General features: G+C 34.3%; 1 protein-coding gene and 1 long non-coding RNA gene across 5 annotated transcripts in view; one reads left to right on the top strand and one right to left on the bottom strand.

The window, feature by feature from the left end:
• LOC149780039 (protein crumbs-like) overlaps nt 1-14493 on the bottom strand; it is a 237653-nt gene that overhangs the window by 202355 nt on the left and 20805 nt on the right. Inside the window, exon 1 of one of the 4 annotated variants that reach the window (XM_089936794.1) lies at nt 7421-8300. The exons of the other annotated variants lie outside the window; for them this stretch is intronic. Within the exon in view, the coding sequence (XP_089792920.1) occupies nt 7421-7619 (199 nt within the window). The 5' untranslated portion in view covers nt 7620-8300. Of the gene's footprint in view, nt 1-7420; nt 8301-14493 lie in introns of those variants that run through there. 4 annotated transcript variants of the gene reach the window in all.
• LOC149780040 (uncharacterized) lies at nt 8847-12041 on the top strand. Its single transcript, XR_016414991.1, has 2 exons — nt 8847-9165; nt 10995-12041. It is a non-coding gene; the product is annotated as an uncharacterized LOC149780040 (long non-coding RNA).

Here is a 14493-nt window from a genome sequence, read left to right as displayed (position 1 = left end):
TTGAGCTGATGCGTATCAGCTCAAGATATGCAGCTTTGCATATGTTCATGACATGTTGGTGTAATGTGAGAGTACTGTCCAGAGTACTACATGCTCTCATGATTTTATTCTAATCTTTACATGCTTTGATAACTTCATTCTGATTACTACATGGTCTGATGACTTCATTCTGATTACTACATGCTTTGATGACTTCATTCTGATTACTACATGCTTTGATAACTTTATTCTGATTACTACATGGTCTGATGACTTCATTCTTATTACTACATGGTCTGATGACTTCATTCTGATTACTACAGGGCTCTGATGAATTCATTCTTATTACTACAGGACTCAGAAGATTTCATTCCGCAAGGTTCTATTAACAAAACTACAGCAAACTTGTACTCTCTGTACACGTGTCATTTTACCAAAAAAGTAAACTCTGTACAAGTGTCGAATGTAACCAAAACAAGTAAAGTCTGTACAAGTGTCATATGTTACCAAATAAGTCAAACCACTAAATATTTAACAGTGAGTTAATTTGTAACCTATCTATTCTTATCAAAAAGTTCAAAGTCATTGCACCTCACTCTGAATATTTACCTAAAGACAAGACTATTTTAATACACATTACTTAGAATAAACGCATTACCACAAGCTGTTTTCAAATACACAAGGCAAACATGAGTCATACAAATTGTGACAACTCCTGTTTAGCTATAATTTATATGCACAATGTAACCTGGCAGTTTACATTGTAATGAAATGTTCCATTCAGACAATATGTTAGTTATAATAATATGGCAAGCTGTGTTCTGTATCCAGTTTTAAATTTTTAGCTCCATTATTGTCTAGTATGTCATCGACATAATATCCACTAATATATTTTAAAAAGAAATCTTGACTGTATAATCTGCACTAAATATCCATAAAACTGGCTGGGATTAAATACAGAATGATACAATTCTGACAAGTACTGGGTGCTCTGGTTGTTCAACTTCATAAACTGGCATTATGAAAATAAACCTATTCCCAAGAAATCTCTCAACTACAATGCAAGAGACATTTTTTAAATATGATACACCAACAGTAGCTTAGTGGTTACCATACCAGACATTTTTAAAAATGGGTACACCCAAAGTACCTTAGTGGTTTCCATACCAGACATTTTTAAAATATTGTACATCCACAGTAGCTCAGTGGTTTCCATACCAGACATTTTTAAAACAGGGTACACCCACAGCAGCTCAGTGGTTTCCATAACAGACATTTTAAAATAGGGTAAACCAACAGCAGCTCAGTGGTTACCATTCATACATGCAAACTAAAGTATTCATGGTCAAATGCCGCCCAAACCCAGATGTGGTTGACTAACATGCATCACTGGACAAGGTATATGCATGTGACTCTGTCAACTGCAACATGATAGAACCTTTGATGTGTTTATGTGCCATTAACAACCAATCAATAACTCCAGAGAAGGGTGGAGGAGAATTACTGAAATATTTGAATCAACAGAAGCAAACTATCTCAACAGGGAATTGCTTCCATGAACTTATGTTCAGTCACCCAAACCCAGATGTGGTTGACTAACATGCATCACTGGACAAGGTATATGCATGTGACTCTGTCAACTGCAACACGATAGAACCTTTGATGTGTTTATGTGCCATTAACAACCAATCAATAACTCCAGAGAAGGGTGGAGGAGAATTACTGAAATATTTGAATCAACAGAAGCAAACTATCTCAACGGGGAATTGCTTCCATGAACTTATGTTCAGTCATATTTAGGAATTTAAAGACCTATTAACTTCACACACAGTAAGCTGGATAGCCGCCAGATATTTTATATGCATTGATTTCTTGATGTTCATACAAAGGGATGGTTCTAATGCAGAAATGCATTTGTGCAGGATGGGTTTGAGATCAAATTTTGGCCTATGATGTGAATGAGTGGCTGCCTATCTCCTTATAGCTTTGTTATATGTGTTTAATTACATCTTATAATTAGTGATTTTATGGGAAAAACTGTCTATTGACAGTCCACTCCTATCATCATTAGCTTCAGATATGCAGTCATGAAGCCTGATTATTTATATATATATATATATATATATATATATATATATATATATATATATATATATATATATATATATGGGGTTGAAAATCTTGAGTTTTAAGATATTCATGTGCCATGGGGAGGGTGAAGGTAATAGATGCTTCCCAATAAGGTCATTAGCAGACAATATTCTGCCCATTGTATCTACATGATGGGCAACCTGGCAGTTTCTCCTATATACAACCATCAAAACTGACCATTTAGAACATGGCACACTAAAGCAAAATCAACTTATAAATTAAAAATAGATGTACAAAGAGAAAGACTGATTTGCGTTATGTTTATGTATGCACATTTTGTAACAGGATCTTGAGATTCATGAATTTATTGCAACTTTAAACACCATATCAACTCAATATATGGTAAATCTGCCAGCATACCACAAATATGGCTGCTGATGATGTCATTCAGGATCTAGCTATAAAACAAGTGGGTGAGGGGGTAAATGTAGAAGAGTCAACTTTTGTTGTGCCAATCATTTTCTGTATTGTCTGATGAGATTAAACATTATACATGTTAAAAGTAATGGAGCTTTATTATGACGGCTGATGGATTCAAGGTAGGGGGAAATTCCTCAGCTGTGGCCATAGCTAAAAACTGTTTAGTGCTTTGTAACCTTAATTACCCTGGACTGGCATAGATTTGTACATGTATCAGCATTTACAACCAAGCAGAATTAAATGTTGCTTATTTAACTGCTGTTATATTAAGAAGTCTCATATAATGTCTTGTTTCGCCTTTCCCACTAAAACTGAAACTTTATATTACAAAGCTAATACTTGTGTTATCTCAATTTCGTTATTAATAAGAAGTTTACTGCATACAAGTTTTGTTTTATCCTTGGAGCCCATGATTTACATGAGGAAATTAATCAAGAAATTAAAAATCATGATTGAAGCAATCAGCTCCTTCATGAAAACTGTTTTGCATGTACAATTAATGATTGTGTGGCGTGACTCATTGTGCACTCAGTTTAACTATCATTTAGAAATTGGTTGACTGATAAGACTGTTTACCAATGACGGATATCATATTTTAAAACCTGCTGTGCTAAAACATGATCTATAAATACATGCTTGTTTGTTTATTCAAACAACGTTAAAGTATATAATGATTACTTTCATTGTAATCCAGTTCAAATATTAACTATACTGTCTGTAATTCTTGTACACTGTAAGAATAATTATATAATGATAACATTCACTGTAATTCTTGTACACAATAAGAATAAGTATATAATGATAACTTTATTGTAATTCTGTCACAAATACTTCTAAATACTTTACTGTCTGTAATTATGGCACACTTTTTATTTATCATTTTTCTTCAGGTGTGATAATAATTATTTTAAAAAATATTTTTTGAGTTACCTAAATTATTGTTTTCAAGAGATAATTTCTGTGTACCACAATAGTAGAATACCTGCATAACAAATTATGACTTAGCTGATTTCTGGAACAGAGTCTTCATGTACAAATCTACCATTAATGTGCAAGGAAGAGAGCTGCTTTGCATCTTGTGAAAGTTAAGTCTTTTGTCCTTACAGAATTAGTGTCTTGTATTTCATGCATGAATAATAATTCTGAATTGAGAAACATTGGTTTGAATGCATTTATCCTGACAATACTGATGTTACGCATTCTCATGACATCAGATTTCTACAATGACATATTATAGAAAAGTACTGCTTGACTAAAGCATAAGTTATGAAAATGTAAAATGAAAGAATTGCATTATATAAAAAACATGTTAGTAAGTTAAACTTTCCAAAATATTCACATGACATGTAAATTACCAATAAGAGGATAAAATGCAAAGATGTGAAAACTTAAAAGCTTTATAAAACAAAAAATAATATATTCTTAAAATAAAGGGTCAATTTTATGCAAATAAACCATAGATTCCCTTGAAAAATTTCTCTAGTAGATTCATAAATCATTTCAAAGTTTCCACTTAGTTAACATTATTTAAAAAAATTGAGCTCATGGGTTCAAGTCTTTCCTGGGTTTGTCTGGCAAGTACATGCACACAGAAGAAACTTACTGAATTAAATGTACATTATCAATTAATTAGTACATACATTACATACCATATTCCTAAATTGTTTGAATATGACATCAAAACAGTATTACTCTACTAATCACTAAGGCTGATAGACAGTTTCCTTTGTAAAATATTTTACCAGCAAATCTGTTTTTAAGAGATATTAAATAGCAGAACAAGTCATGATATGCAAGCAACCCAAAAGAACTGTTGAATCCAATTCAACATTGTATGCATCATAGCGAAAACAAGTTTTGAAAAATGCACATGGTACACAATAAGTGAAACGATTCCATTTGCAACAATTCAAAACTCAACTTTTCAGTCCATCTGCTCATCTGGCCAATAGCAAACAGGTATTTAAATGCATCCCATCTGCATATTAGGCCAACAGCTAACAGCTATTTAAATGTATCCCATCTGCACATTAGGCCAACAGCTAACAGCTATTTAAATGTATCCCATCTGCACATCAGGCCAATAGCTAACGGCTATTTAAATGTATCCCATCTGCACATTAGACCAACAGCTAACAGCTATTTAAATGTATCCCATCTGCACATCAGGCCAATAGCTAACAGCTATTTAAATGTATCCCACCTGCACATTAGACCAACAGCTAACAGCTATTTAAATGTTTCCCATCTGCTCATCAGGCCAACAGCTATTTAAATGTATCCCATCTGCACATCAGGCCAATAGCTAACAACTATTTAAATGTATCCCATCTGCACATTAGGCCAACAGCTAACAGCTATTTAAATGTATCCCATCTGCACATTAGACCAACAGCTAACAGCTATTTAAATGTATCCCATCTGCACATCAGGCCAACAGCTAACAGCTATTTAAATGTATCCCATCTGCACATCAGGTCAACAGCTAACAGCTATTTAAATGTATCCCATCTGCACATCAGGCTTATTAACAACTGATGGTTATTTAGCCAAAAATATGCATATTTCATGTCGGCTAACCATTCCTATTTGTAGCCAACCTTGCACTTATTTCCCCCCAGGGTAAAAAAACAAAACGCATTACCCAAAATGCATTTGTGCATCTAATTGAGCAGGTTTAGCCCAGTACTTGCAGCACTGAGTACTTTGTATATACTAATCACTATAATATACATAACGCACAGGAAACCAAAAAACAACCCTACCTAGCTACCCTAATTTTAAAACCAGTACAATAGGAAACACATTTTTAGGGGCATTAAATGTAAACTCTTGTCAATGTTCAGGCTGTACCTAGCTAAATTTGCGATTGTTTTATTTTCTGTGCATCTTTTCCACCTCTTGTCATAAAAGGATTCAGTTTTTAGATACATGATTGTTGAAAATGTGTGATAATTAAGGTAACACATCTTAAGGATAATCCAATATTGTTTGGGGTTTTTGTATTGCTATATATACACTACGTACACGATGAAATAATTTATAATGCAATCAACATATTGTGCAGATGTACATATATACTTTGTATGCTCTTGTAGGATCTACAATGATCAACAAACTGCAGTGGCTTACAAACTTGTATAGCATTTCTTCAAATGTACTGTTATGTAACATTTTTCAAAGGTAAATAAAGTAGCATAAAGAATTATTTTGGTCAACAAGGTCAGTTAATCAACTTGATGTGTCATACAACTAATTATCAACAAATTCCACCTTTTTGGTCAGCAAAGTAAGTAGATCTACCTCAGGCATCTATCAACTGATTCCATTTTTTGTGTCAACAAGGTAAGGTAGATCAACCAGACGTGTCATGCACCATACAACTAATTATCAACAAATTCTACTTTTTTTCATCAACAAGGTACGTAGATAAACCTCAGGTGTCATATGTGGTACAACCAATTCCCAAAAATTTCAGCTAACGATGCCACATTGGATGTGGAAATAATTTATAATTTGAAAGAATTAGCAAACAAAAATCATACTAAATGATCTTCTTAAGCCAAGACGTGGAAATATATTACTTAATTGGAATAAGTTGTTCCTGTGTCAGTGACATCCACATTATATTCATCAACATCATTACCCATTTCGTAAACATTTACAGGCACTAATTAAGCCATTGTAAACATTGCAGCCATATCGGTCATTTAACTTACGGTGAACAATGATCAAACAAAATCAGTTAATTGGAATATACATGTAACTTGTTGATGCATACCGATCAAACAAATCAATTAAATGGACTATACATGTTAACTTGTTGATGCATACTGGTCAAACAAATCAACTGGCATATACATGTGACTAGTTGATATATAATGATCAAACAAATCAATTAACTGGAACACACATGTAACTCATTGATACATATGACCACTGTTTATAAATCCCCATTCTGGACCCATCTAGAAGACTAGAGTTGACATCTATGTGCCACGAAGTCCGAAATATAAAAGAAATTATTATGTCCATCACAAAATCTAAATAAAATATTCAAATAACCAAAATATGTAAAATGGCCACAGAATATCTAAAAAAATATTGAATTCCATGTTTTTAAAACCCCATTCTGACCTGTAGCCACAAGTTATCAGACTCTTTGTTGAAAGGTACCTGAGTGTAAGAACTGATCCAAAGGCAAATGCCAGAAGGGTATTTCATGTCCAGTATATATATATATATATATATATATATATATATATATATATATATATATATATATATATATATATATATTTTAGGTATGGGGATCTCAACAGTTTTCAAGCTATCACTTAGTAGGGGCTATCATGCCAGGAGGATAAGAATGAGACCCTGAGTTTGTCAGCTAAATATATCAATTAGTTTCATGTCCATTGTATGCATGGTTACTAGGTGAGAATCTGAATAGTTCTAGAGTGATGAACACGGGACCAATTCTGGGAGGGTTGAGGTAGGGATGGACAAAGTTCAGTGTCTGTTGCATATCTTAAAGTGTTGTGATAAATATTCTAATGGGGAAACAATGTATAATGTCTACAGCTTTAGAAATCTTGTATGACAGAGAGGAGGTGGCATATAAGAGTCTTTCTGTGCAAAAGTTTACTTGGTGTGTGTGTGTGTGTGTGTGTGTGTAGTATATCATATACTTGTATGATGACGCCAATAGCTATATACATGAAGATATTGGAATACATGCCACTTCAATCCAACCCCCACCCACGCCAACAGTCTTTTAAATCTGGCGGGTTTTACAGGTTTGGCCATACCTTTTTGTTGCAGTAGTGGTCAACGTAATTGTTTTAATTAACTCGCAGATTTAACTTACCACTAGCAGATATAATTCCCATAAATCCATAACTCAGAACGATGGCAATGAAGAGGTATAGTGTCGAGACTTTCCACATTGATATTCCACGGCTTGTACCACTACAGCGATCCCCAAGACAGTCCTCCGTTATGTTGTAAAAGGTGAACATTCCATAGTCATTCAGGTCAGTCGACTGCGGCTGGTATACCATTGACATGGGACGGCTACTTGTGCCCTGAGGCAATGCTATTTTTTAACATATACGTACTAGGGGTGGGCCCTCATACAATGGTCTGTTGGGTGTAGAGAAAACTTTAAATCGGCTATAGACAAATTAAACTGATAATTTTCAAAACACAAAATATTCAGGTTAGTATAAATAGTTGATTGAGTGGCACCGTGTTTTTAAATAAGCACTGTACGAGTCACGTGAAAATAGCTGTAACAGAAACTTACGTGACCCTTATCTAACTAGAGAAATGTCATTAACGTGTAATAAATAAAATTTAGACGGTTAAATAAAAACTGACATTGAGCCAATATTGTCTTTTTGTTATAACAACAGATTTTAACTGAATCATTAATTATGTGAGTTTTTTATAATCCTAAGTTCTACATGTCACAATTTGCAGCTGTAGGCTATCCAGGTAAAATGTATATATACACGTGTCTGGCTTTCGTTTTGATTCACACCTGAGAATTCAGGTGATAATTAAATTTGTGTACTTAAAACCGATCATTAGCTGTGAATACGTTTTTTCTAATAGGTTCGATTACACGATGGCTCCAAAACTCAATCCAATTAAGGAAATAAAACGTACTTCCAAATGAAACACAGGTGAGGCCAATGTACACATCGATACTGAACAAACAAATAATCACTGGTCACAATCATCACCGAAAATATCCCCAGTAATTCGTCCTACAAAGCACTTCCTGAATGGGTCTAATCGCAGCTTTCCTTGGCCGAGACAACCATTTGTGTTCCATCCATGTACATTAGTAAGTGCGAGCACCTTTGTTACTTGAAAGGTCTAATGAATTTGAATAAAGGTATTCCAGATGTGCTCTTTAAAGTTAACGAATCATACTATTTCTCTTTTGCAGTTACACTGATATTTGCACATGGTGTTTCTTAAACAACTTCCATCGATACTATGCCATACCAGAGAGGTCCATACCTAACTGATATGCTGCGTAAATGAGTGTCAAAGTTTGTCAACAGAGACAAAAATCATTCTGGGCAACCCATGTGCCTGCCTAAAATTTGAACAGTCAAATATATTGAAAAGGTGCTCCTCCCACAAAAGCAACAGCGTGATCTGTAAAATTCAGTTAATATGCCGTGTTCGAGTCATGTAATCGGACATGAATATACAAAGCACTTAATAAGTTACGGCCCAGTGCTTTGTAAACTCGCTGTCTGGCTGTCACACCTTGACTAAACTACATGGCACATGCATGATGGCATCACGGAGAGTGTATCGGTAATTTATTACACCCATACGGTTGTCAATGCAGTGGGGGAAACAAACGCAAGGAATGGGTGAACTGCCAATGGGTCTGAAACTGAAGGCGGCATGGTCTCAGATTTCGTAAAAGCCATTGTAAATTGTGTCGAGTACATGCAGTATACATCCCTATGGAGGGAAATAATACGTGCATGTGTATCATCAGGTGATGGGTCAGGACAATGTGATAGGAGAATTCAGATCATGTACACGAGATGACGGCTATTCTGGGAATTCATATAATTACAAGGGGTAAGTTTAAGGATACATAAAAAGAGTGATGAAATGTGTATCACGAAGTTACATTACATATATCTGCATTTTATTGTTCTACCCTTGGCCCCACATAACCCTCTTGTCAGCTTTCAATAACAGAATCCTTATTGCCCTCTGCTTACTCATCCTCCTCATATATTTTAGGATGTGCACTTTTCAGGGATTTATGCTGGTTTGTAAAACAATTACACCCCAAAAATCAGTCCAGTGTATGAAAATCATGCTTATTTCCAAACCCTGATTTTACATTTTTAAAAATTAAATTCCTCCCATATACTCCCTCACAATTCTGTATATTTCCAAGCTCTAACTTTTTTTTTAATGAAATCCCTCTTACATTCGGAAAATAATCACCTTTTTTCTAATGGGGGTGGGCATCTAAGATGGCCCTGCATCCCCATAAATTGTTCACCGAACATGACCACCCTCTCTCAATCTGTGTACAGGAGTTCAGGTTACAAAGAATAATCCATATTACCTATGACCCTGTGACCTTTCACCCTCTGACCCTCCTATCATGGAGGGATGTATTTCAACCCATATACCTTTGCTTTCATCCACTCATTTATTTATTAAAAAAAATATCATATTATGCCAAGTAACCAGTGATATGACAGCACTCCATCAGTCAGAGTTGATGGAGTTCTGGTTATAAAAATAATAGATATGGACAGATGGATGGACAGACATACTGATGGATGGACTGCCACACTGACGGATGGGCAGCTGGACAGGCATGAGTTTATCACACACATCTGTATAGGTGTAGATAAATGTGTTTTATTGGAAGCATTAATGGAAATGAACACCAACTAGTGAGATGCATTTTTGCAAGTAGTTCATGTACAGTATTCACCATAAAATATCTGCCCATGGAAATGTTAATGGAAAATGAATTATTTTGATACATAATTCATGTACAGTATTCACCTTTAAAATGGCATGCAAAATAAGATTGGATACTGTAATATCCTTAAATAAGTATGGATATTTTGACTTATCCTTAAATAAGAACAGATATTTTGTTACATCCTTAAATAATTATGGAAAATGTGATGTAAGTAGGGATATTGTGTTATACCCTTTAAATGAGAGCATACCTCATTTCTATAATACAAGTCAAGGTCACAAATGTCTTACACAAACAGTTTTATAAAAAGCCCTCATTTCTATAATACAAGTCAATAGTCAAGGTCACAAATGACTTACACAGTTGTATAAAGAGCCCTCATTTTTATAATACAAGTCAGGAGTAAGGGTCACAAATCACTTACACAGTTTTATAAAGAGCCCTGATTTCTATAATACAAGTCAAGAGTCAAGGTCACAAATGACTTGCAGTTTTATAAAGAGCCCTCATTTCTATAATACAAGTCAAGGGTAAAGGTCACAAATGACTTACACAGTTTTATAAAGAGCCCTCATTTCTACAATACAAGTCAAGAGTCAAGGTCACAAATGACTTGCACAGTTTTATAAAGAGCCCTCATTTCTATAATACAAGTCAAGAGTCAAGGTCACATATGTCTTACACAAACCGTTTTATAAAGAGCCCTCATTTCTGAAATACAAGTCAAGAGTCAAGGTCACAAATGTCTTACACAAACAGTTTTATAAAGAGGGAGCACTAGCATTCAGTTTGGTAAGAAAATATTCTAGAATGTTAATGCAATTGAAATTCTTGTGTATTTAAACAATGACCTCATATAATGCCTTTGTATGAAGAAGCCAAGGGCATTCCCATGCCCTCTTTGCAGATGGTTACTACTTGGGCAACAGAACTCTAAAGTTTCATATCTTTGCAGATTAAGAGTTGTGATAACAGAAAGATGGAAGGACAAGGAGTATCTTAAAATTCCACCACCGAGGCATTGGGGATTAAAGAAAAGAGGTTGACTGACCCTGCTCCCAAAATGTTGCCCCTAAGAGGGATCATAACCTCATGAAACTGTCTAGAGAACAATCTGTCCCCTAAATTTTTACAACTTTTAAACATTTATAACTTTACATTTAAGAGACAAATATATCTGTCTACCTTTGGTTTGGTTTGTGGGGTTGTACACCATTTTTCAGCATATGATAGGTTATTCATGGCAGCCAGTATCTTTGGTAGAGGAGGAACCCACAGAAAACCCTTTTAAGAACCACTGACCCACATGAGGCTAATGTCAATCATTTTTACATACCAGCATGTGGTTGACCCAAGACTTGAACTTGCGTGTAGAGAGGTGAGATGCGAGGTCGATTTGTATGGCCAGTCTGGGGCCGCCATCACCACATGGATGCCATGCAGCCTAGCTTCCTATAACAATAACTTCTCTTTTATCAGCCTCTCATACATAACGGTAAGTTTTGAATTTTCCCAACCGATGTTCCCAAACAATAATTATCTCCCTTAATGAGTCACCCTGATCAGCTAGAATTGTCATTACTTATTTAGGTCTGTTAGAACATTTGAAATGACCCACATAATAAGCATTCTGCTGTGTCTTAAGTCAAGTAAAATTGGTATATATACACACACGCATACAAAGTCTTCATTCCTGTTTCATATCTGTCTTTGGAAATCTATGATCAGTGTTTTTAGTTGTGTTCAGATATAAGTTCAAAGGAATCATTTATTTAAATTGTTCACTGGTATTACAAAGTGCTCATTAACTTTATGGACAAAAACTTTGTGATTACTGAGGACTCATTTAAGTAAACTCTGGATAATATCTTTGTGGTATATCTGGACATTCAAGACTATTGGAATTCATTCAGAAAATTCTATACTTTTAGGATTATTTGGGATTTATTTCACAATACTCTAAGTGTCTTTAAACTTTTCACTTTGTATTCAGGGAAATAAATTGTTTGTTGAATTTAATGAAACTTGCTGGCTTTGCTTCTTTCTGTTACTTAGATTAATACAATTGAATTGAAACAGGCCAATGAGCTTGTAAGTAAATTGTTAGCATTTATGCATTTCATCAATTTACCAATATGAGTCCACCTGGGATATCAGGCAGTACATGTGCATTAATTCCAATAAATATACTTTTTATCCTTTATCTAACAATAATTTCATTCATGATACGAGTGATTATATCAAGCAAGCTGGAATTTAGATATAATGTTAAAAGTCACATGTTGTCATAATTCTGCTTGAGAAAAATATATATGAAAAAATATTGTTTAATTATACCCATGTTAAACCTATGGGACAAAATCAGAGCATATAATAATTTGTAATATTATACAGCATTTAATATTCATTATTAGAAATATTCATTATTCAATCAGTTCTTTCCCAGTCTAGTCAGTAGAAAAATGAAAAAGATTCTTCTTCCAATATGATCCTATTAAGGTAAACTATTCACATGTATAACATGGTTCCCTGAAGAAGTTACCTGTATGTTCAGATTAAATTGTGGTATGTGCCTGGTGCCTGCTGTCAATAAATCAATATTCCTTGTTAAGAGACAATGTTTTCCTCTTGCCAGTATCAGAGTATTAATTAGTGTGTTATCTCCCAGTCTGATTGCATACTTACCTGAAGCAGTCACCTGTATATGCATATTAAATTGTGGCACAAGCCTGATGCATGCAGTCAGTAAATTAATAATCTTCTTAAAGAGAATGTCTCCCACTTACCAATATGAAGTTATTAATTAGTTTGTATATAAACATACTGCACCTGGCAGGTAAAATTCCATAACCCAGTTCTAATCTAGACAAGTCCTACAAGTAAGATATAGCACATGTTGATTTTTGACGCCCACAAAATAAATATCAGCATCAGGTCTTACATGTAGGACTATTATCTAGACATGTTAAAATGGCCATTCTTAATGAAATGAATGAAGAATTATTGACTTTAATTAGTGCATATGGTATCAGCGGCTTACTTGAGTTTGAATTTTTAAAGGCATCAATAATTATAATCAATGTTTCTAAATGTTTCTTTTTTCATCTTATCAATGAAGATATTGGCATCAATGCAATAAAATATGGGATATGTAAAACAGAGGTAGAAACACAGGAAGTATTCAGTCTACTATAATTTGAAATTAATGTGAATGTCTCATTCTATCTATTGGCTTATCAACAGCTGTTTGTGTCTGCATTTCTCTTTCTTTCCCACAACCAATTTGCGCATCAATAATGTACATGTAAGTTGATCTAACTGAACAAATATTACTCATGAAAACAGATAATTCATCACTGTCATTATTGTGCTTGTTGTTGAGTGCAGTTCATTTGTTTTGTCTTTCACTTAAGTAGAGACAATATTTCACTAATATGTCACAGCTTTGGTCTTGAGTGATATATACCACTTTCTTCATCCCTTGTTATCAGAAAGCCTTGTCAATGATAGTCTAACAGCATGTTCAGTCCTAGTTACCGTATATACTCACTTATAAGCAAAACAGCATAGACTCTTATCTGCCACGCCATAATTTGCAGGCAGGTTAGGGCCTATGTTATTTTTACTGACGAGTCCTAGGAAACTACATTATAAAACCAATATGACCTGTCAGTGCATTATGCAACAGAAGATCTGGGTCTATGCAGTATGCAGTTGGAACTGACATAATGGTGTACATTTAGTATATAATGCTCTCCAACCATGATGTCTTGTTGATAATATTCTAACTTCAGTCATTTTTACAACTTTTATGATGGGACTGTGGATTTTAATTCATAATCCAGAATATATTTGTCTCCTGCTTGTTGAAGAAAACATGTGGATTTTAAATTTTGGCTCATCCCTTTTATTTTTCTTCTATTACTTTCGAAGCACCACAATACATATGGTGTCAAGATGTCTATACAGTACCAGATCTTTGAGAAACTTGTCTGCATTCTGTGTACATCTTCATTCTGTGAATTAATTTCTAGTTTCTGATGATGAAACAAACTCACCTTCATTTCTGACTTCAAACTTTGTTTATTATTTATACCTGAATTCAACCAATTTCTCAAGCATTGTCAATTACCATACTTACTAACCCAGACAACTATGTTAAAAATTACTGACGAATGTGTACAATAATTTCAAATCAAATGCCCAAAAATAGAAGAAAAGAAAACAATAATTGGAATTTCAAGGTCATATCCCACAGATTCTAAATTGCATTTCAAGAGATTATTTCAGCATACTTACTTCTTTTGTTCTGCTGGATTCCTAAAAGTGTATACAGGTTTGCATTGACAGAATCTCAGATCACCTAGTTTACAAGCATTCTTTACCCGTATTTCTTAAGTTACAATATAAATACCCCCCAAAGTTCTTTCCTCTTAAAAGCTCCTATTGTTCTT

Source organism: Sinohyriopsis cumingii, chromosome 16, assembly GCF_028554795.1.
Source record: "Sinohyriopsis cumingii isolate HCF-2022 chromosome 16, ASM2855479v2, whole genome shotgun sequence".
NCBI classification, from domain to species: Eukaryota; Metazoa; Mollusca; class Bivalvia; order Unionida; family Unionidae; genus Sinohyriopsis; species Sinohyriopsis cumingii.
The sequence above is the reverse complement of the archived record's forward strand: the minus strand, read 5'-3'. Positions and strand labels throughout refer to the sequence as shown.